At 51.2% G+C, this 23,205-nt stretch overlaps 1 protein-coding gene across 2 annotated transcripts in view; it reads left to right on the forward strand.

Moving 5' to 3' along the window:
- LOC141258678 (uncharacterized) overlaps positions 1 to 23,205 on the forward strand; it is an 80,669-nt gene that overhangs the window by 49,657 nt on the left and 7,807 nt on the right. Inside the window, exon 8 of one of the 2 annotated variants that reach the window (XM_073673668.1) lies at positions 19,739 to 19,923. The exons of the other annotated variant lie outside the window; for it this stretch is intronic. Within the exon in view, the coding sequence (XP_073529769.1) occupies positions 19,739 to 19,923 (185 nt within the window). The remainder of the gene's footprint in view (positions 1 to 19,738; positions 19,924 to 23,205) is intronic. 2 annotated transcript variants of the gene reach the window in all.

Below are 23,205 nucleotides of genomic sequence, written 5' to 3' on the forward strand. Positions count from 1 at the left end.
GTTTGTGTGGAGCTGTATCACTGTGTGGTGGTTGTGTGGATCTGTATCTCTGTGTGGTGGATATGTGGAACTGTATCGCTGTATGGAGCTGTATCGCCGTGTGGTTGTTGTGTGGAGCTATATCGCCGTGTGGTGGTTGTGCGGAGCTGTATTGCCGTGTGGTGGTTGTGTGGAGCTATATCGCTGTGTGGTGGTTGTGTGGAGCTGTATCGCCGTGTGGTAGTTGTGTGAAGCTGTATCGCTGTGTGGTGGTTGTGTGGAGCTGTATTTCTATGTGGTGGTTATGTGGAGCTATATCACTGTGTGGTGGTTATGTGGAGCTGTATTTCTATGTGGTGGTTATGTGGAGCTGTAATTCTATGTGGTGGTTATGTGGAGCTGTATCGTGTGTGGTCGTTATGTGGAGCTGTATCGCTGTGTGGTGGTTGTGCGGAGCTGTATCGCTGTGTGGTGGTTATGTGGAGCTGTATCTCTGTGTGGTGATTGTGTGGAGCTGTTTCTCTGTGTGGTGGTTGTGTGGAGCTGTTTCTCTGTGTGGTGGTTGTGTGGAGCTGTTTCTCTGTGTGGTGGTTTTGTGGAGCTGTTTCTCTTTGTGGTGGTTGTGTGAAGCTGTGTCTCTGTTTGGTAGTTGTGTGGAGCTGTTTGTCTGTGTGGTGGTTATGTGGAGCTGTGTCTCTGTGTGTGCTTATGTTGAGCTGTGTCTCTGTTGTGGTTGTGTGGAGCAGTATCTCTGTGTGGTGGTTATGTGGAGCTGTATCTCTGTGTGGTGGTTGTGTGGAGCTGTTTCTCTGTGTGGTGTTTGTGTGGAGCTGTTTCTCTGTGTGGTGGTTGTGTGGAGCTGTATCGCCGTGTGGATCTGTATCGTCGTGTGGTGGTTGTGTGGAGCTATGTCGCCGTGTGGTGGTTGTGTGGAGCTGTATCGCCGTGTGGTGGTTGTGTGGAGCTGTATCGCCATGCGGTGGTTGTGTGGAGCTGTATCGCTGTGTGAAAGTTGTGTGGAGCTGTGTCTCTTTGTGGTGGTTGTGTGGAGCTGTATCTCTTTGCAGTGGTTGTGTGGAGCTGTATCTCTGTGTGTTGTTACTTGGAGCTGTATCTCTGTTATGTGGAGCTGTATCTCTATGTGGTGGTTGTTTGGAGCTGTATCGCTGTGTGTTGGTTGTGTGGATCTGTATCTCTGTGTGGTGGATATGTGGAGCTGTATCGCCGTGTGGTGGTTGTGTGGAGCTGTATCGTCGTGTGGAGCTGTATCGTCGTGTGGTGGTTGTGTGGAGCTATATCACCTTGTGGTGGTTGTGTCTAGCTGTATCGCCGTGTGGAGCTGTATCGCCGTGTGGTGCTTATGTGGACCTGTGTCTGTGTGGTGGATATGTGGAGCTGTATCGTTGTGTGATGGCTATGTGGAGCTGTATCGTTGTGTGTTGGTTATGTGGAGCTGTATCGCTGTGTGTTGGTTATGTGGAGCTGTATCGCTGTGTGGTGGTGTGTGGAGCTGTTTCTCTGTGTGCTGGTTGTGTGGAGCTGTATCGCCGTGTGGAGCTGTATCGTCGTGTGGTGGTTGTGTGGAGCTATATCGCCGTGTGGTGGTTGTGTGGAGCTTTATCGCCGTGTGGTGGTTGTGTGAAGCTGTATCGTTGTGTGGTGGTTGTGTGGAGCTGTATTTCTATGTGGTGGTTATGTGGAGCTATATCACTGTGTGGTGGTTATGTGGAGCTGTATTTCTATGTGGTGGTTATGTGGAGCTATATCTCAGTATGGTGGTTATGTGGAACTGTATTGCTGTGTGTTAGTTATGTGGAGCTGTATCGTGTGTGTTGGTTATGTGGAGCTGTATCGCTGTGTGTTAGTTATGTGGAGCTGTATCGCTGTGTGGTGCTTATGTGGAGCTGTGTCTCTGTGGTGGTTGTGTGGAGCTGTATCTCTGTGTGGTGGTTGTGTGGAGCAGTATCTCTGTGTGGTGGTTATGTGGAGCTGTATCTCTGTGTGGTGGTTGTGTGGAGCTGTTTCTCTGTGTGGTGTTTGTGTGGAGCTGTTTCTCTGTGTGGTTGTTGTGTGGAGCTGTATCACCGTGTGGTGGTTGTGTGAAGTTGTATCGCCGTGTGGTGGTTGTGTGGAGCTGTATCGCCGTGTCGAGCTGTATCGCCGTGTGCTGGTTGTGTGGAGCTGTATAGCCGTGTGGTGGTTGTGTGGAGCTTTATCGCCGTGTGGTGGTTGTGTGAAGCTGTATCGTTGTGTGGTGGTTGTGAGGAGCTGTATTTCTATGTGGTGGTTATGTGGAGCTGTATTTCTATGTGGTGGTTATATGGAGCTATATCTCAGTATGGTGGTTATGTGGAACTGTATTGCTGTGTGGTGGTTATGTGGAGCTGTATCGTGTGTGGTGGTTATGTGGAGCTGTATCGTGTGTGGTGGTTATGCGGAGCTGTATCTCTGTGTGGTGGTTGTGTGGAGCTGTTTCTCTGTATGGTGGTTGTGTGGAGCTGTTTCTCTGTGTGGTGGTTGTGTGGAGCTGTTTCTCTGTGTGGCAGTTGTGCGGAGCTGTTTCTATGTGTGGTGGTTGTGTGGAGCTGTATCGCTGTGTGGTGGTTGTGTGGAGCTGTATGTCTGTGTGGTGGTTATGTGGAGCTGTATCGCTGTGTGGTGGTTATGTGGAGCTGTATCGCTGTGTGTTGGTTATGTGAAGCTGTATCGCTGTGTTGGTTATGTGGAGCTGTATCTCTGTGTGGTGATTGTGTGGAGCTGTTTCTCTGTGTGGTGGTTGTGTGGAGCTGTTTCTCTGTGTGGTGGTTTTGTGGAGCTGTTTCTCTGTGTGGTGGTTTTGTGGAGCTGTTTCTCTTTGTGGTGGTTGTGTGGAGCTGTTTGTCTGTGTGGTGGTTATGTGGAGCTGTGTCTCTGTGTGTGCTTATGTGGAGTGGAGCTGTATCTCTGTGTGGTGGTTATGTGGAGCTGTATCTCTGTGTGGTGGTTGTGTGGAGCTGTTTCTCTGTGTGGTGTTTGTGTGGAGCTATTTCTCTGTGTGGTGGCTGTGTGGAGCAGTATCGCCGTGTGGATCTGTATCGTCGTGTGGTGGTTGTGTGGAGCTGTATCGCCGTGTGGTGGTTGTGTGGAGCTGTAGCTCTGTGTCGTGGATATGTGGAGCTGTATCGCCGTGTGGTGGTTGTTTGGAGCTGTATCGCCGTGTGGTGGTTGTGTGGAGTTGTATCGCCGTGTGGAGCTGTAACGCCGTGTGATCGTCGTGTGGAGCTGTATCGTCGTGTGGTGGTTGTGTGGAGCTATATCGCCGTGTGGTGGTTGTGTGGAGCTGTATCGCCGTGTGATGGTTGTGTGGAGCTGTATCGCCGTGTGGTGGTTGTGTGGAGCTGTATCGCCGTGTGGTGGTTGTGTGGAGCTATATCGCCGTGTGGTGGTTGTGTGGAGCTGTATCACCGTGTAGTGGTTGTGTGGAGCTGTATCGCTGTGTGGTGGTTGTGTGGAGCTGTAGCTCTGTGTCGTGGATATGTGGAGCTGTATCGCCATGTGGTGGTTGTTTGGAGCTGTATCGCCGTGTGGTGGTTGTGTGGAGTTGTATCGCCGTGTGGAGCTGTAACGCCGTGTGATCGTCGTGTGGAGCTGTATCGTCGTGTGGTGGTTGTGTGGAGCTATATCGCCGTGTGGTGGTTGTGTGGAGCTGTATCGCCGTGTGATGGTTGTGTGGAGCTGTATCGCCGTGTGGTGGTTGTGTGGAGCTGTATCGCCGTGTGGTGGTTGTGTGGAGCTGTTTCGCTGTGTGGTGGTTGTGTGGAGCTGTGTCTCTGTGTGGTGGTTATGTGGACCTGTATTTCTGTGTGGTGGTTGTGTTCAACTGTATCGTCATGTGGAGCTGTATCGACGTGTGGTGGTTGCGTGGAGCTGAATTGCCGTGTGGTGGTTGTGTGGAGCTATATCTCTGTGTAGTGGTTGTGTGGAGCTGTATTGCTGTGTGGTGGTTGTGTGGTGGTTGTGTGGAACTGTATCGTCGTGTGGAGCTGTATCGTCGTGTGGTGGTTGCGTGGAGCTGAATTGTCGTGTGGTGGTTGTTTGGAGCTATATCTCTGTGTGGTGGTTGTGTGGAGCTGTATCTCTGTGTGGTGGATATGTGGAGCTGTATCGCCGTGTGGTGGTTGTGTGGAGCTATATCGCTGTGTGGTGGTTGTGTGGAGCTGTATCGCTGTGTAGTGGTTGTGTGGAGCTGTATTGCTGTGTGGTGGTTGTGTGGAGCTGTAGCTCTGTGTCGTGGATATGTGGAGCTGTATCGCCATGTGGTGGTTGTTTGGAGCTGTATCGCCGTGTGGTGGTTGTGTGGAGCTGTATCGTCGTGTGGAGCTGTATCGTCGTGTGGAGCTGTATTGTCGTGTGGTGGTAGTGTGGAGCAATATCGCCGTGTGGTGGTTGTGTGGAGCTGTATCGCCGTGTGATGGTTGTGTGGAGCTGTATCGCCGTGTGGTGGTTGTGTGGAGCTGTATCGCCGTGTGGTGGTTGTGTGGAGCTGTATCGCTGTGTGGTGGTTGTGTGGAGCTGTGTCTCTGTGTGGTGGTTATGTGGAGCTGTATCTCTGTGTGGTGGTTGTGTGGAATTGTATCGTCGTGTGGAGCTGTGTCGTCGTGTGGTGGTTGTGTGGAGCTATATCGCTGTGTGGTGGTTGTGTGGAGCTGTATCTCTGTGTGTTGGATATGTGGAGCTGTATCACCGTGTAGTGGTTGTGTGGAGCTGTATTGCTGTGTGGTGGTTGTGTGGTGGTTGTGTGGAGCTGTAGCACTGTGTGGTGGATATGTGGAGCTGTATCGCCATGTGGTGGCTGTTTGGAGCTGTATCGCCGTGTGGTGGTTGTGTGGAGCTGTATCGCCGTGTGGAGCTGTATCGCCGTGTGATGGTTGTGTGGAGCTGTATCGTCGTTTGAAGCTATATCGCCGTGTGGTGGTTGTGTGGAGCTGTATCGCCGTGTGATGGTTGTGTCGAGCTGTATCGCCGTGTGGTGGTTGTGTGGAGCTGTATCGCCGTGTGGTGGTTATGTGGAGCTGTATCTCTGTGTGGTGGTTGTGTGGAACTGTATCGTCGTGCGGTGGTTGTGTGGGGGTTATGTGGAGCTGTATCTCTGTGTGGTGGATATGTGGAGCTGTATCACCATGTGGTGGTTGTTTGGAGCTGTATTGTCGTGTGGTGGTTTTGTGGAGCTTTATCGCTGTGTGGTGGTTGTGTGGAGCTGTATCGCCATATGGAGCTGTATTGCCGTGTGGTGGTTGTTTGGAGCTGTATCGTCGTGTGGTGGTTGTGTGGAGCTGTATCGCCGTGTGGTGGTTGTGTGGCGCTGTATCGCCATGTGGTGGTTGTGTGGAGCTGTATCGCTGTGTGGTGGTTGTGTGGAGCTGTGTCTCTGTGTGGTTGTTATGTGGAGCTGTATCTCTGTGTGGTGGTTGTGTGGATCTGTATCTCTGTTATGTGGAGCTGTATATGGAGGTTGTGTGGAGCTGTATCGCTGTGTGGTGGTTGTGTGAAGCTGTATCTCTGTGTGTGGTTATGTGGAGCTGTATCTCTATGTGGTGTTTGTGTGGATCTGTATCTCTGTGGTGGTTATGTGGATCTGTATCTCTGTGTGGTGGATATGTGGAGCTTTATCGCTGTATGGAGCTGTATCGCCGTGTGATGTTTGTGTGGAGCTATATCGCTGTGTGGTGGTTGTGTGGAGCTGTATCTCTGTGTGGTGGTTATGTGGAGCTGTATCGTCGTGAGGAGCTGTATCGTCGTGTGGTGGTTGCGTGGAGCTGAATTGCCGTGTCATGGTTGTGTGGAGCTATATCGCTGTGTGGTGGTTGTGTGGAGTTGTATCTCAGTGTGGTGGTTGTGGGGAGCTATATCGCTGTGTGGTGGTTGTGTGGAGCTGTATCGCTGTGTAGTGGTTGTGTGGAGCTGTATTGCTGTGTGGTGGTTGTGTGGTGGTTGTGTGGAGCTGTAGCTCTGTGTCGTGGATATGTGGAGCTGTATCGCCATGTGGTGGTTGTTTGGAGCTGTATGGCCGTGTGGTGGTTGTGTGGAGCTGTATCGCCGTGTGGAGCTGTATCGCCGTGTGATGGTTGTGTGGAGCTGTATCGTCGTGTGGAGCTGTATCGTCATGTGGTGGTTGTGTGGAGCTATATCGCCGTGTGATGGTTGTGTGGAGCTGTATCGCCGTGTGGTGGTTGTGTGGAGCTGTATCGCCATGTGGTGGTTGTGTAGAGCTGTGTCTCTGTGTGGTGGTTATGTGGAGCTGTATCTCTGTGTGGTGGTTGTGTGGAACTGTATCGTCGTGTGGAGCTGTATCGTCGTGTGGTGGTTGCGTGGAGCTGAATTGCCGTGTGGTGGTTGTGTGGAGCTATATCGCTGTGTGATGGTTGTGTGGAGCTGTATCTCTGTGTGTTGGATATGTGGAGCTGTATCGCCGTGTAGTGGTTGTTTGGAGCTGTATTGCTGTGTGGTGGTTGTGTGGAGCTGTATTGCTGTGTGGTGGTTGTGTGGAGCTGTAACACTGTGTGGTGGATATGTGGAGCTGTATCGCCATGTGGTGGTTGTTTGGAGCTGTATCGCCTTGTGGTGGTTGTGTGGAACTGTATCGCCGTGTGGAGCTGTATTGCTGTGTGATGGTTGTGTGGAGCTGTATCGCCGTGTGGAGCTGTATCGCTGTGTGATGGTTGTGTGGAGCTGTATCATCGTGTGGAGCTGTATCGTCGTGTGGTGGTTGTGTGGAGCTATATCGCCGTGTGGTGGTTGTGTGGAGCTGTATCGCCGTGTGATGGTTGTGTGGAGCTGTATCGCCGTGTGGTGGTTGTGTGGAGCTGTATCGCCGTGTGGTGGTTGTGTGGAGCTGTTTCGCTGTGTGGTGGTTGTGTGGAGCTGTGTCTCTGTGCTGTGGTTGTGTGGAGCTGTATCTCTCTGTGTGGTTATGTGGAGCTGTATCTCTATTATGCGGAGCTGTATCTCTATGTGGTGTTTGTGTGGAGCTGTATCACTGTGTGGTGGTTGTGTGGATCTGTATCTCTGTGTGGTGGATATGTGGAACTGTATCGCTGTATGGAGCTGTATCGCCGTGTGGTTGTTGTGTGGAGCTGTATCGCCGTGTGATGGTTGTGTGGAGCTGTATCGCCGTGTGGTGGTTGTGTGGAGCTGTATCGCCGTGTGGTGGTTGTGTGGAGCTGTTTCGCTGTGTGGTGGTTGTGTGGAGCTGTGTCTCTGTGCTGTGGTTATGTGGAGCTGTATCTCTATTATGCGGAGCTGTATCTCTATGTGGTGTTTGTGTGGAGCTGTATCACTGTGTGGTGGTTGTGTGGATCTGTATCTCTGTGTGGTGGATATGTGGAACTGTATCGCTGTATGGAGCTGTATCGCCGTGTGGTTGTTGTGTGGAGCTATATCGCCGTGTGGTGGTTGTGCGGAGCTGTATTGCCGTGTGGTGGTTGTGTGGAGCTATATCGCTGTGTGGTGGTTGTGTGGAGCTGTATCGCCGTGTGGTAGTTGTGTGAAGCTGTATCGCTGTGTGGTGGTTGTGTGGAGCTGTATTTCTATGTGGTGGTTATGTGGAGCTATATCACTGTGTGGTGGTTATGTGGAGCTGTATTTCTATGTGGTGGTTATGTGGAGCTGTAATTCTATGTGGTGGTTATGTGGAGCTGTATCGTGTGTGGTCGTTATGTGGAGCTGTATCGCTGTGTGGTGGTTGTGCGGAGCTGTATCGCTGTGTGGTGGTTATGTGGAGCTGTATCTCTGTGTGGTGATTGTGTGGAGCTGTTTCTCTGTGTGGTGGTTGTGTGGAGCTGTTTCTCTGTGTGGTGGTTGTGTGGAGCTGTTTCTCTGTGTGGTGGTTTTGTGGAGCTGTTTCTCTTTGTGGTGGTTGTGTGAAGCTGTGTCTCTGTTTGGTAGTTGTGTGGAGCTGTTTGTCTGTGTGGTGGTTATGTGGAGCTGTGTCTCTGTGTGTGCTTATGTTGAGCTGTGTCTCTGTTGTGGTTGTGTGGAGCAGTATCTCTGTGTGGTGGTTATGTGGAGCTGTATCTCTGTGTGGTGGTTGTGTGGAGCTGTTTCTCTGTGTGGTGTTTGTGTGGAGCTGTTTCTCTGTGTGGTGGTTGTGTGGAGCTGTATCGCCGTGTGGATCTGTATCGTCGTGTGGTGGTTGTGTGGAGCTATGTCGCCGTGTGGTGGTTGTGTGGAGCTGTATCGCCGTGTGGTGGTTGTGTGGAGCTGTATCGCCATGCGGTGGTTGTGTGGAGCTGTATCGCTGTGTGAAAGTTGTGTGGAGCTGTGTCTCTTTGTGGTGGTTGTGTGGAGCTGTATCTCTTTGCAGTGGTTGTGTGGAGCTGTATCTCTGTGTGTTGTTACTTGGAGCTGTATCTCTGTTATGTGGAGCTGTATCTCTATGTGGTGGTTGTTTGGAGCTGTATCGCTGTGTGTTGGTTGTGTGGATCTGTATCTCTGTGTGGTGGATATGTGGAGCTGTATCGCCGTGTGGTGGTTGTGTGGAGCTGTATCGTCGTGTGGAGCTGTATCGTCGTGTGGTGGTTGTGTGGAGCTATATCACCTTGTGGTGGTTGTGTCTAGCTGTATCGCCGTGTGGAGCTGTATCGCCGTGTGGTGCTTATGTGGACCTGTGTCTGTGTGGTGGATATGTGGAGCTGTATCGTTGTGTGATGGCTATGTGGAGCTGTATCGTTGTGTGTTGGTTATGTGGAGCTGTATCGCTGTGTGTTGGTTATGTGGAGCTGTATCGCTGTGTGGTGGTGTGTGGAGCTGTTTCTCTGTGTGCTGGTTGTGTGGAGCTGTATCGCCGTGTGGAGCTGTATCGTCGTGTGGTGGTTGTGTGGAGCTATATCGCCGTGTGGTGGTTGTGTGGAGCTTTATCGCCGTGTGGTGGTTGTGTGAAGCTGTATCGTTGTGTGGTGGTTGTGTGGAGCTGTATTTCTATGTGGTGGTTATGTGGAGCTATATCACTGTGTGGTGGTTATGTGGAGCTGTATTTCTATGTGGTGGTTATGTGGAGCTATATCTCAGTATGGTGGTTATGTGGAACTGTATTGCTGTGTGTTAGTTATGTGGAGCTGTATCGTGTGTGTTGGTTATGTGGAGCTGTATCGCTGTGTGTTAGTTATGTGGAGCTGTATCGCTGTGTGGTGCTTATGTGGAGCTGTGTCTCTGTGGTGGTTGTGTGGAGCTGTATCTCTGTGTGGTGGTTGTGTGGAGCAGTATCTCTGTGTGGTGGTTATGTGGAGCTGTATCTCTGTGTGGTGGTTGTGTGGAGCTGTTTCTCTGTGTGGTGTTTGTGTGGAGCTGTTTCTCTGTGTGGTTGTTGTGTGGAGCTGTATCACCGTGTGGTGGTTGTGTGAAGTTGTATCGCCGTGTGGTGGTTGTGTGGAGCTGTATCGCCGTGTCGAGCTGTATCGCCGTGTGCTGGTTGTGTGGAGCTGTATAGCCGTGTGGTGGTTGTGTGGAGCTTTATCGCCGTGTGGTGGTTGTGTGAAGCTGTATCGTTGTGTGGTGGTTGTGAGGAGCTGTATTTCTATGTGGTGGTTATGTGGAGCTGTATTTCTATGTGGTGGTTATATGGAGCTATATCTCAGTATGGTGGTTATGTGGAACTGTATTGCTGTGTGGTGGTTATGTGGAGCTGTATCGTGTGTGGTGGTTATGTGGAGCTGTATCGTGTGTGGTGGTTATGCGGAGCTGTATCTCTGTGTGGTGGTTGTGTGGAGCTGTTTCTCTGTATGGTGGTTGTGTGGAGCTGTTTCTCTGTGTGGTGGTTGTGTGGAGCTGTTTCTCTGTGTGGCAGTTGTGCGGAGCTGTTTCTATGTGTGGTGGTTGTGTGGAGCTGTATCGCTGTGTGGTGGTTGTGTGGAGCTGTATGTCTGTGTGGTGGTTATGTGGAGCTGTATCGCTGTGTGGTGGTTATGTGGAGCTGTATCGCTGTGTGTTGGTTATGTGAAGCTGTATCGCTGTGTTGGTTATGTGGAGCTGTATCTCTGTGTGGTGATTGTGTGGAGCTGTTTCTCTGTGTGGTGGTTGTGTGGAGCTGTTTCTCTGTGTGGTGGTTTTGTGGAGCTGTTTCTCTGTGTGGTGGTTTTGTGGAGCTGTTTCTCTTTGTGGTGGTTGTGTGGAGCTGTTTGTCTGTGTGGTGGTTATGTGGAGCTGTGTCTCTGTGTGTGCTTATGTGGAGTGGAGCTGTATCTCTGTGTGGTGGTTATGTGGAGCTGTATCTCTGTGTGGTGGTTGTGTGGAGCTGTTTCTCTGTGTGGTGTTTGTGTGGAGCTATTTCTCTGTGTGGTGGCTGTGTGGAGCAGTATCGCCGTGTGGATCTGTATCGTCGTGTGGTGGTTGTGTGGAGCTATATCGCCGTGTGGTGGTTGTGTGGAGCTTTATAACCGTGTGGTGGTTGTGTGGAGCTTTATCGCTGTGTGGAAGTTGTGTGGAGCTGTGTCTATTTGTGGTGGTTGTGTGGAGCTGTATCTCTGTGTGTTGTTACTTGGAGCTGTATCTCTGTTATGTGGAGCTGTATCTCTATGTGGTGGTTGTTTGGAGCTGTATCGCTGTGTGTTGGTTGTGTGGAGCTGTTTCTATGTGTGGTGGTTATGTGGACCTGTGTCTCTGTGTGGTGGTTATGTGGAGCTGTATCGTTGTGTGATGGCTATGTGGAGCTGTATCGCTGTGTGGTGGTTATGTGGAGCTGTATCGCTGTGTGGTGGTTGTGTGGAGCTGTATTGCTGTGTGGTGGTAATGTGGAGCTGTATCGCTGTGTGGTGGTTATGTGGAGCTGTGTCGCTGTGTGGTGGTTATGTGGAGCTGTATCGCTGTGTGGTGGTGTGTGGAGCTGTTTCTCTGTGTGGTGGTGTGTGGAGCTGTTTCTCTGTGTGGTGGTTTTGTGGAACTGTTTCTCTTTGTGGTGGTTATGTGGAGCTGTGTCTCTTTGTTTGCTTATGTGGAGCTGTGTCTCTGTGGTGGTTGTGTGGAGCTGTATCTCTGTGTGGTGGTTGTGTGGAGCAGTATCTCTGTGTGGTGGTTATGTGGAGCTGTATCTCTGTGTGGTGGTTGTGTGGAGCAGTATCTCTGTGTGGTGGTTATGTGGAGCTGTATCTCTGTGTGGTGGTTGTGTGGAGCTGTTTCTCTGTGTGGTGGTTGTGTGGAGCTGTTTCTCTGTGTGGTGTTTGTGTGGAGCTGTTTCTCTGTGTGGTGGTTGTGTGGACCTGTTTCTCTGTGTGGTTGTTGTGTGGAGCTGTATCACCGTGTGGTGGTTGTGTGAAGTTGTATCGCCGTGTGGTGGTTGTGTGGAGCTGTATCGCCGTGTGGAGCTGTATCGTCGTGTGGTGGTTGTGTGGTGGTTGTGTGGAGCTTTATCGCCGTGTGGTGGTTGTGTGGAGCTGTATCGCCATGTGGTGGTTGTTTGGAGCTGTATCGCTGTGTGGCAGTTGTGTGGAGCTGTGTCTCTGTGTGGTGGTTGTGTGGAGTTGTGTCTCTGTGTGGTGGTTATATGGAGCTGTATCTCTGTGCGGTGGTTGTGTGGAGCTGTATCTCTGTGCGGTGGTTGTGTGGAGCTGTATCTCTGTGTGTTACGTGGAGCTGCATCTCTGTTATGTGGAGCTGTATCTCTATGTGGTGGTTGTGTGGAGCTGTATCGCTGTGTGTTGGTTGTGTGGATCTGTATCTCTGTGTGGTGGATATGTGGAGCTGTATCACCGTGTGGTGGTTGTGTGGAGCTGTATCTCTGTGTGGTGGCTATGTGGAGCTGTATCTCTTTGTGGTGGATATGTGGAGCTATATCGCCGTGTGGTGGTTGTGTGGAGCTGTATTGCCGTGTGGTGGTTGTGTGGAGCTATATCACTGTGTGGTGGTTGTGTGGAGCTGTATCGCCGTGTGGTGGTTGTGTGGAGCTGTATCGCCGTGTGGTGGTTGTGTGGAGCTGTATCTCTGTGTGGTGTTTGTGTGGAGCTGTTTCTCTGTGTGGTGGTTGTGTGGAGCTGTATCGCCGTGTGGATCTGTATCATCGTGTGGTGGTTGTGTGGAGCTATATTGCCGTGTGGTGGTTGTGTGGAGCTGTATCGCCATGCGGTGGTTGTGTGGAGCTGTATCGCCATGCGGTGGTTGTGTGAAGCTGTATCGCTGTGTGGAAGTTGTGTGGAGCTGTGTCTCTTTGTGGTGGTTGTGTGGAGCTGTATCTCTGTGCGGTGGTTGTGTGGAGCTGTATCGCTGTGTGTTGTTACTTGGAGCTGTATCTCTGTTATGTGGAGCTGTATCTCTATGTGGTGGTTGTTTGGAGCTGTATCGCTGTGTGTTGGTTGTGTGGATCTGTATCTCTGTGTGGTGGATATGTGGAGCTGTATCGCCGTGTGGTGGTTGTGTGGAGCTGTATCGTCGTGTGGAGCTGTATCGTCGTGTGGTGGTTGTGTGGAGCTATATCACCTTGTGGTGGTTGTGTCTAGCTGTATCGCCGTGTGGAGCTGTATCGCCGTGTGGTGGTTGTGTGGAGCTGTTTCTCTGTGTGGTGGTTGTGTGGAGCTGTTTCTCTGTGTGGTGTTTGTGTGGAGCTGTTTCTCTGTGTGGTGGTTGTGTGGACCTGTTTCTCTGTGTGGTTGTTGTGTGGAGCTGTATCACCGTGTGGTGGTTGTGTGAAGTTGTATCGCCGTGTGGTGGTTGTGTGGAGCTGTATCGCCGTGTGGAGCTTTATCGTCATGTGGTGGTTGTGTGGTGGTTGTGTGGAGCTTTATCGCCGTGTGGTGGTTGTGTGGAGCTGTGTCGCCATGTGGTGGTTGTTTGGAGCTGTATCGCTGTGTGGCAGTTGTGTGGAGCTGTGTCTCTGTGTGGTGGTTGTGTGGAGTTGTGTCTCTGTGTGGTGGTTATATGGAGCTGTATCTCTGTGCGGTGGTTGTGTGGAGCTGTATCTCTGTGCGGTGGTTGTGTGGAGCTGTATCTCTGTGTGTTACGTGGAGCTGCATCTCTGTTATGTGGAGCTGTATCTCTATGTTGTGGTTGTGTGGAGCTGTATCGCTGTGTGTTGGTTGTGTGGATCTGTATCTCTGTGTGGTGGATATGTGGAGCTGTATCACCGTGTGGTGGTTGTGTGGAGCTGTATCTCTGTGTGGTGGCTATGTGGAGCTGTATCTCTTTGTGGTGGATATGTGGAGCTATATCGCCGTGTGGTGGTTGTGTGGAGCTGTATTGCCGTGTGGTGGTTGTGTGGAGCTATATCACTGTGTGGTGGTTGTGTGGAGCTGTATCGCCGTGTGGTGGTTGTGTGGAGCTGTATCGCCGTGTGGTGGTTGTGTGGAGCTGTATCTCTGTGTGGTGTTTGTGTGGAGCTGTTTCTCTGTGTGGTGGTTGTGTGGAGCTGTATCGCTGTGTGATGGTTGTGTGGAGCTATATTGCCGTGTGGTGGTTGTGTGGAGCTGTATCGCCATGCGGTGGTTGTGTGGAGCTGTATCGCCATGCGGTGGTTGTGTGAAGCTGTATCGCTGTGTGGAAGTTGTGTGGAGCTGTGTCTCTTTGTGGTGGTTGTGTGGAGCTGTATCTCTGTGCGGTGGTTGTGTGGAGCTGTATCGCTGTGTGTTGTTACTTGGAGCTGTATCTCTGTTATGTGGAGCTGTATCTCTATGTGGTGGTTGTTTGGAGCTGTATCGCTGTGTGTTGGTTGTGTGGATCTGTATCTCTGTGTGGTGGATATGTGGAGCTGTATCGCCGTGTGGTGGTTGTGTGGAGCTGTATCGTCGTGTGGAGCTGTATCGTCGTGTGGTGGTTGTGTGGAGCTATATCACCTTGTGGTGGTTGTGTCTAGCTGTATCGCCGTGTGGAGCTGTATCGCCGTGTGGTGGTTGTGTGGAGCTGTTTCTCTGTGTGGTGGTTGTGTGGAGCTGTTTCTATGTGTGGTGGTTATGTGGAGCTGTATCTCTGTGTGTGCTTATGTGGACCTGTGTCTCTGTGTGGTGGTTATGTGGAGCTGTATCGTTGTGTGGTGGTTATGTGGAGCTGTGTCGCTGTGTGGTGGTTATGTGGCGCTGTATCGCTGTGTGTTAGTTATGTGTAGCTGTATCGCTGTGTGGTGGTGTGTGGAGCTGTTTCTCTGTGTGGTGGTTGTGTGGAGCTGTTTGTCTGTGTGGTGGTTATGTGGAGCTGTGTCTCTGTGTTTGCTTATGTGGAGCTGTGTCTCTGTGGTGGTTGTGTGGAGCTGTCTCTGTGTGGTGGTTATGTGGAGCTGTATCTCTGTGTGGTGGTTGTGTGGGGCTGTTTCTCTGTGTGGTGGTTGTGTGGAGCTGTTTCTCTGTGTGGTGGTTGTGTGGACCTGTTTCTCTGTGTGGTTGTTGTGTGGAGCTGTATCACCGTGTGGTGGTTGTGTGAAGTTGTATCGCCGTGTGGTGGTTGTGTGGAGCTGTATTGCCGTGTGGAGCTGTGTCGCCGTGTGGTGGTTGTTTGAGCTGTATCGCCGTGTGGAGCTGTATTGCCGTGTGGAGCTGTATCGTCGTGTGGTGGTTGTGTGGAGCTATATCGCCGCGTGGTGGTTGTGTGGAGCTTTATCGCCGTGTGGTGGTTGTGTGGAGCTGTATCGCCATTTGGTGGTTGTTTGGAGCTGTATCGCCGTGTGGTAGTTGTGTGGAGCTGTGTCTCTGTGTGGTGGTTGTGTGGAGCTGTATCTCTGTGCGGTGGTTGTGTGGAGCTGTATCTCTGTGTGTTGTTACGTGGAGCTGTATGTCTGTTATGTGGAGCTGTATCTCTATGTGGTGGTTGTGTGGAGCTGTATCGCTGTGTGTTGGTTGTGTGGATCTGTATCTCTGTGTGGTGGATATGTGGAGCTGTATCGCCGTGTGGTGGTTGTGTGGAGCTGTATCTCTGTGTGGTGGTTGTGTGGAGCTGTATCTCTGTGTGGTGGCTATGTGGAGCTGTATCTCTTTGTGGTGGATATGTGGAGCTATATCGCCGTGTGGTGGTTGTGTGGAGCTGTATTGCCGTGTGGTGGTTATGTGGAGCTATATCACTGTGTGGTGGTTGTGTGGAGCTGTATCGCCGTGTGGTGGTTGTGTGGAGCTATATCGCCGTGTGGTGGTTGTGTGGAGCTGTATCGCCGTGTGGTGGTTGTGTGGAGCTGTATCGCCGTGTGGTGGTTGTGTGGAGCTGTATCGCCGTGTGGTGGTTGTGTGGAGCTGTATCGTTGTGTGGTGGTTGTGTGGAGCTGTATCGCTGTGTGGTGGTTTTGTGGAGCTGTATCGCTGTGTGGTGGTTGTGTGGAGCTGTATGTCTGTGTGGTGGTTGTGTGGAGCTGTATTGCCGTGTGGTGGTTGTGTGGAGCTGTATCGCCATGTGGTGGTTGTGTGGAGGTGTATCGCTCTGTGGTGGTTGTGTGGAGGTGTATCGCTCTGTGGTGGTTGTGTGGAGCTGTATCGCCGTGTGGTGTTTGTGTGAAGCTGTATCGCTCTGTGGTGGTTGTGTGGAGCTGTATCGCTCTGTGATGGTTGTGTGGAGCTGTATCGCTCTGTGGTGGTTGTGTGGAGGTGTATCGCTCTTTGGTGGTTGTGTGGAGCTGTATCGCCGTGTGGTGTTTGTGTGAAGCTGTATCGCTCTGTGGTGGTTGTGTGGAGCTGTATCGCTCTGTGGTGGTTGTGTGGAGCTGTATCGCTCTGTGGTGGTTGTGTGGAGGTGTATCGCTCTGTGGTGGTTGTGTGGAGGTGTATCGCCGTGTGGTGGTTGTGTGGAGCTGTATCGCTGTGTGGTGGTTGTGTGGAGCTGTATGGCTTTGTGGTGGTTGTGTAGAGCTGTATCGCTGTGTGGTGGTTGTGTGGAGCTGTATCGCCATGTGGTGGTTGTGTGGAGGTGTATCGCTCTGTGGTGGTTGTGTGGAGGTGTATCGCTCTGTGATGGTTGTGTGGAGCTGTATCGCCGTGTGGTGTTTGTGTGAAGCTGTATTGCTCTGTGGTGGTTGTGTGGAGCTGTATCTCTGTGTTGTGGATATGTGGAGCTGTATCGCCGTGTGGTGGTTGTGTGGAGCTGTATCGTCGTGTGGAGCTGTATCGTCGTGTGGTGGTTGTGTGGAGCTATATCACCTTGAGGTGGTTGTGTCTAGCTGTATCGCCGTGTGGAGCTGTATCGCCGTGTGGTGGTTGTGTGGAGCTGTTTCTCTGTGTGGTGGTTGTGTGGAGCTGTTTGTCTGTGTGGTGGTTATGTGGAGCTGTATCTCTGTGTGTGCTTATGTGGACCTGTGTCTCTGTGTGGTGGTTATGTGGAGCTGTATCGTTGTGTGGTGGTTATGTGGACCTGTGTCGCTGTGTGGTGGTTATGTGGAGCTGTATCGCTGTGTGGTGGTTATGTGGCGCTGTATCGCTGTGTGTTAGTTATGTGGAGCTGTATCGCTGTGTGGTGGTGTGTGGAGCTGTTTCTCTGTGTGGTGGTTGTGTGGACCTGTTTCTCTGTGTGGTTGTTGTGTGGAGCTGTATCACCGTGTGGTGGTTGTGTGAAGTTGTATCGCCGTGTGGTGGTTGTGTGGAGCTGTATCGCCGTGTGGAGCTGTATCGCCGTGTGGTGGTTGTTTGAGCTGTATCGCCGTGTGGAGCTGTATCGCCGTGTGGAGCTGTATCGTCGTGTGGTGGTTGTGTGGAGCTATATCGCCGCGTGGTGGTTGTGTGGAGCTTTATCGCTGTGTGGTGGTTGTGTGGAGCTGTATCGCCATGTGGTGGTTGTTTGGAGCTGTATCGCCGTGTGGTAGTTGTGTGGAGCTGTGTCTCTGTGTGGTGGTTGTGTGGAGCTGTATCTCTGTGCGGTGGTTGTGTGGAGCTGTATCTCTGTGTGTTGTTACGTGGAGCTGTATCTCTGTTATGTGGAGCTGTATCTCTATGTGGTGGTTGTGTGGAGCTGTATCGCTGTGTGTTGGTTGTGTGGATCTGTATCTCTGTGTAGTGGATATGTGGAGCTGTATCGCCGTGTGGTGGTTGTGTGGAGCTGTATCTCTGTGTGGTGGTTGTGTGGAGCTGTATCTCTGTGTGGTGGCTATGTGGAGCTGTATCTCTTTGTGGTGGATATGTGGAGCTATATCGCCGTGTGGTGGTTGTGTGGAGCTGTATTGCCGTGTGGTGGTTATGTGGAGCTATATCACTGTGTGGTGGTTGTGTGGAGCTGTATCGCCGTGTGGTGGTTGTGTGGAGCTATATCGCCGTGTGGTGGTTGTGTGGAGCTGTATCGCCGTGTGGTGGTTGTGTGGAGCTGTATCGCCGTGTGGTGGTTGTGTGGAGCTGTATCGTTGTGTGGTGGTTGTGTGGAGCTGTATCGCTGTGTGGTGGTTTTGTGGAGCTGTATCGCTGTGTGGTGGTTGTGTGGAGCTGTATGTCTGTGTGGTGGTTGTGTGGAGCTGTATTGCCGTGTGGTGGTTGTGTGGAGCTGTATCGCCATGTGGTGGTTGTGTGGAGGTGTATCGCTCTGTGGTGGTTGTGTGGAGGTGTATCGCTCTGTGGTGGTTGTGTGGAGCTGTATCGCCGTGTGGTGTTTGTGTGAAGCTGTATCGCTCTGTGGTGGTTGTGTGGAGCTGTATCGCTCTGTGGTGGTTGTGTGGAGCTGTATCGCTCTGTGGTGGTTGTGTGGAGGTGTATCGCTCTGTGGTGGTTGTGTGGAGCTGTATCGCCGTGTGGTGTTTGTGTGAAGCTGTATCGCTCTGTGGTGGTTGTGTGGAGCTGTATCGCTCTGTGGTGGTTGTGTGGAGCTGTATCGCTCTGTGGTGGTTGTGTGGAGGTGTATCGCTCTGTGGTGGTTGTGTGGAGGTGTATCGCCGTGTGGTGGTTGTGTGGAGCTGTATCGCTGTGTGGTGGTTGTGTGGAGCTGTATGGCTTTGTGGTGGTTGTGTGGAGCTGTATCGCTGTGTGATGGTTGTGTGGAGCTGTATCGCCATGTGGTGGTTGTGTGGAGGTGTATCGCTCTGTGGTGGTTGTGTGGAGGTGTATCGCCGTGTGGTGGTTGTGTGGAGCTGTATCGCCGTGTGGTGTTTGTGTGAAGCTGTATCGCTCTGTGGTGGTTGTGTGGAGCTGTATCGCTCTGTGGTGGTTGTGTGGAGCTGTATCGCTCTGTGGTGGTTGTGTGGAGGTGTATCGCTCTGTGGTGGTTGTGTGGAGCTGTATCGCCGTGTGGTGTTTGTGTGAAGCTGTATCGCTCTGTGGTGGTTGTGTGGAGCTGTATCGCTCTGTGGTGGTTGTGTGGAGCTGTATCGCTCTGTGGTGGTTGTGTGGAGCTGTATCGCTCTGTGGTGGTTGTGTGGAGGTGTATCGCCGTGTGGTGGTTGTGTGGAGCTGTATCGCTGTGTGGTGGTTGTGTGGAGCTGTATCGCTGTGTGGTGGTTGTGTGGAGCTGTATCGCTCTGTGGTGGTTGTGTGGAGCTGTATCGCTCTGTGGTGGTTGTGTGGAGGTGTATCGCTCTGTGGTGGTTGTGTGGAGGTGTATCGCTCTGTGGTGGTTGTGTGGAGGTGTATCGCTGTGTGGTGGTTGTGTGGAGCTGTATGGCTTTGTGGTGGTTGTGTGGAGCTGTATCGCTCTGTGGTGGTTGTGTGGAGCTATATCGCTCTGTGGTGGTTGTGTGGAGGTGTATCGCTCTGTGGTGGTTGTGTGGAGGTGTATCGCCGTGTGGTGGTTGTGTGGAGCTGTATCGCTGTGTGGTGGTTGTGTGGAGCTGTATCGCTCTGTGGTGGTTGTGTGGAGCTGTATCGCTGTGTGGTGGTTGTGTGGAGCTGTATGGCTTTGTGGTGGTTGTGTGGAGCTGTATCGCTCTGTGGTGGTTGTGTGGAGCTGTATCGCTCTGTGGTGGTTGTGTGGAGGTGTATCGCTCTGTGGTGGTTGTGTGGAGGTGTATCGCCGTGTGGTGGTTGTGTGGAGCTGTATGGCTTTGTGGTGGTTGTGTGGAGCTGTATCGCTCTGTGGTGGTTGTGTGGAGGTGTATCGCTCTGTGGTGGTTGTGTGGAGGTGTATCGCCGTGTGGTGGTTGTGTGGAGCTGTATCGCTCTGTGGTGGTTGTGTGGAGGTGTATCGCCGTGTGGTGGTTGTGTGGAGCTGTATGGCTTTGTGGTGGTTGTGTGGAGCTGTATCGCCGTGTGGTGGTTGTGTGGAGCTGTATGGCTTTGTGGTGGTTGTGTGGAGCTGTATCGCTCTGTGGTGGTTGTGTGGAGCTGTATGGCTTTGTGGTGGTTGTGTGGAGCTGTGTCGCTGTGTGGTGGTTGTGTGGAGCTGTATCGCTCTGTGGTGGTTGTGTGGAGCTGTATGGCTTTGTGGTGGTTGTGTGGAGCTGTATCGCTGTGTGGTGGTTGTGTGGAGCTGTATCGCTCTGTGGTGGTTGTGTGGAGCTGTATGGCTTTGTGGTGGTTGTGTGGAGCTGTATCGCTGTGTGGTGGTTGTGTGGAGCTGTATGGCTTTGTGGTGGTTGTGTAGCACTTTTGTGCCATTATATGGCACAATATGCACAGTGGTACGGCAGCATCACCCAAGTGAATACTAGGAAATGTTTTCTCATCAGTCTTCATCCAGATATGATAATGGGACATACCTGGCCCATAATTGCCACAAGACTTAAGGAACAATATGTATTAACCATTAGTCCTCCCTAGATTTACAGGGATATGATCATTACCCCCTAGGACATTCTTGGCCAGCACAAATTTAGGCAGAAACACCAAAACCTTGGTGATTTTAAAGGACCCCTGAGCTGCCCCAATCTATACCTCTATATCTCATGTCCCTTTCATTCACTAGATTTTTCTGATTGCAGCTTTGTTATCCCGGGGTGCGGTGATGGATTCCAGCTCCAATGGACCCCCATGTGAAAAGTCATGGATTTGGGTTGGGGATCGCTGTTATTACTTCTCAGATACCACGAATAGTTGGAACGACAGCCGGGACTTCTGCACCAGACATGGCTCCTCACTGGCCGTGCTCATGGACCAGGAGATAAATGTAACTTCACCTCCAGCTCCCTCCTCCCTCACCCTGTTCTTACTTTCACACAGTAAAAAGGATACATACATTAAAGAAACAAACAATGAAAAGATAGGTACCATATGCCATAAAGATGAAAAACAGGTCAAAGACTAAATAGTGATGACACCCGGAACTGCGATTTGCACATTTAGTAATGTGCCAGCGAGGTGCTCTTCCTAATTTACCTAATGTTCAGTGATAAACTATAGACTCTGCTTCATATAGAGAAGCAGGAAGAGACGAAAGTTGTCACGTGATCAAGTAATAATGATAATCGCATATGAGTGATCATATGATTACCGCTGGAATCGGCAAGCAGAGATGAATCCTGTTGATGAGTATATTACATGCTATTAGGATTTGGCTACAGTGCTTAAATTTATAATTAATGTTCCTAACAAATACAGATACAGTAATTCTTGTCAGACAGAACAATATTTTATTTACATAAATACACACCAGAATCATCATCATTTTATGCATACAACACTAAAACCATCATAAGTACATGCATACATTAGGAGAACCACAATTAGTACATGAATACATCAAGATAACCACTTTCAATACACAAATCACCAGAACCACCAACAGTACATGAAAACATCACCAGAACCACCATCATTACATGAATACAACACCAGAACCACATCACTACATGCATACTGTACATCACTAGAACCATCATCAGTATTTGCATAAATCACCAGAATCACCATCCATAAATGAATACAGCACCTGAACCCCCATCACTACATGAAAAATCAGTACCACCATCAGTACATGCATACTTCACCAGAACCATCAACAGTACATGAAAAGAGTACCAGAACCACCATCAGTATATGAAAACATCAATAGAACCACTATCAATACATTATTCCAGCTCCTGAACAGTCATTCGTACATGAAAACAACAACAGAACCGCCATCAGTACTTGCATATGTAACATACCTGGCGGCGTCCTTGCATAGTGGTCCATCTCCCACTGTGCAGGAGCGCGCACTTGATCTCCTGTCCAGAATGTCTCTCTGGCTTCCCTCCATGCTGTCTTGTTTGTGTCTGTGTCTGTTTCTGCTGCTTAAGGGCGGCGCCCGATCACTTCCTGCCTTTTGTACCTGCTGTGGGTCACACCCCTTGTGCGTCCTCAGCCTATCGCTGTCTGTCTCTTGGTATTTAGCTCAGCAGCTCCCTTCTATCCCTGCCTGAGCATATGTGTTTCTTTCAGTGTGTGCTTGCACTCTGAAGTTGCCAGGTCCCGTCTTTGTTTCCCTGTCCGCCTTTCCTGGAGGCTTGTTTCCAGGCCTGTCTGAACTAAGTCCTGTATGTTTCCTGCCTTGCGGTGTCAGCTCCCGTGTCTGAACTAAGTCCTGTATGTCTCCTGCCTTGCGGTGTCAGCTCCCGTGTCTGAACTGTGTCCTGTATGTCTCCTGCTTTACGGTATTAGTTCCCGTTTCTGAACTAAGTCCTGTTTGTCTCCTGCTTTACGGTATTAGTTCCCGTGTCTGAACTAAGTCCTGTATTTCTCCTGCCTTGCGGTGTCAGCTCCCGTGTCTGAACTGTGTCCTGTATCTTGTCTGTCCTGTCTGAACACGCTCCTTGCCTGTTCGTCCCGCCTCTCTGGGGGCAGTATTCCCAGACCCGCTCCTGTATCCCGCTGCAGTGTCGGTCTCCTCCGTACACTCAGTTCCAGTCTGAACTCTCTCCTATCCTTTACCTGTTTTGTCTATGTCCATTCCCTTCCTTTTCCTGCAGAGTCTGTACTCGTACCTAACTCCTGCTTGTTGTCTCTGTACTCCCGTTTGTGAGTTTTTGGTCCACTCGCTACTTCACTGCAAGTACCCTGTGGGTGTCTGGCTCTGTCTTTCCCTTCCTGTCTGTTCCGTGTGAACAGAGTCCTGTCCTGCCCTGCTTCTGCCCGCTGCTCCGGCAGTCCTGTCCTGCCCTGCCTGTACCCTATCCTGCCTGTATTGTTCCTGAGTCCCAGTGTGTACTGGGTCCTATCCTGCCTGTATTGTTCCTGAGTCCCAGTGTGTACTGGGCCCTATCCTGCCTGTATTGTTCCTGAGTCCCAGTGTGTACTGGGCCCTATCCTGCCTGTATTGTTCCTGAGTCCCGGTGTGTACTGGGTTCTATCCCGCCTGTGTTCCTACCTGCTAGTGCCTCCCCGTCTGCACTCTAGCTGTGCTTGCCTTTACCCCCCTGCCTGCATACCCGCCTGCCTGCATACCAGTCTGTGTGCCAGCCTACCAGCCTGTTCCTGTATTCCCCTGTGTGGGTCAACAGCCGTGTCCGGGGTCTGTCCTGGAGTAGCACCTGGTCCCTCTGCTCGGTTCCTCCTTGGTGCACTGGCGTCGTATGCCGTCGTGCGACCCTGGTCGGATCGGGTGAATACTTAGTCACGCCCCTCCAGGCATACACTCTCCGGCACGGTCCAGTGGAATCACTACCAATCACATGCACACGCCGCTCTAGCCCGGGCGTGTGCATAACAGCATACATCTCCAGAACCATCATGGGTACATATATTCATCACTGGAACTATTATCAGTATATAAGAACATCACCAAACTACCATCCATACATGAGTATAGCAGCAGAATCACCATTAGACTCCCACCTCCAAATTGTCCCCTCACACCTTACCCCATATTGTCCCCTCACACTATTCTCCCCCATACTGTCCCTTTAGGCCATTCCCTCCTACCCCCCAATAAAACTTCTCTATTTTTATGGCTCCAGTGGAGCACTTATATTATTGCCAACCTCCTCCTCTGTGGCACAGTAGTGATGTCAGCAGCGTGATCAGGTGACCTGATAAAATTGCTGACATCACCTTGACCCTAGAAGTGTCAGCGGTTAGAGCTCCAATTGTATTTGCACCTGAAAGGCTCGAGTATAATTCACAGCAGGGAGCTGGTGTCTTACATGTTCTCCGAGCTGGATGTCGGTTTAACAACTGGTTCAAAGAGTGGCCGAATCCCACTTCCGGGGGAGTCAACATGCCGGCTCTTGAGAGACACCTCGGTACAAGCTAATATCTCCATAAGAGAGATAATAAATATAGATGAGGTTTCATTCAGATCTTTAGCCACTTTTTCTTGTGGGGTGAATGGTCCTCGCTCAGTGTAGTCGCTCATCTCGTAGTCTATATTGGGGGGGAGGGGTGAAGACTGCAATGGAGATGAAGAGGTGCTGCAGGACCAACGTCAGGTGGAGGACACCGCACCTCGGTCAGAGCCATCAGAGGGGGATAT

Source organism: Phyllobates terribilis, unplaced genomic scaffold (assembly GCF_046119375.1).
Source record: "Phyllobates terribilis strain yellow unplaced genomic scaffold, ASM4611937v1 Scaffold_3__8_contigs__length_932513732, whole genome shotgun sequence".
In the NCBI taxonomy this organism is placed as follows: Eukaryota; Metazoa; Chordata; class Amphibia; order Anura; family Dendrobatidae; genus Phyllobates; species Phyllobates terribilis.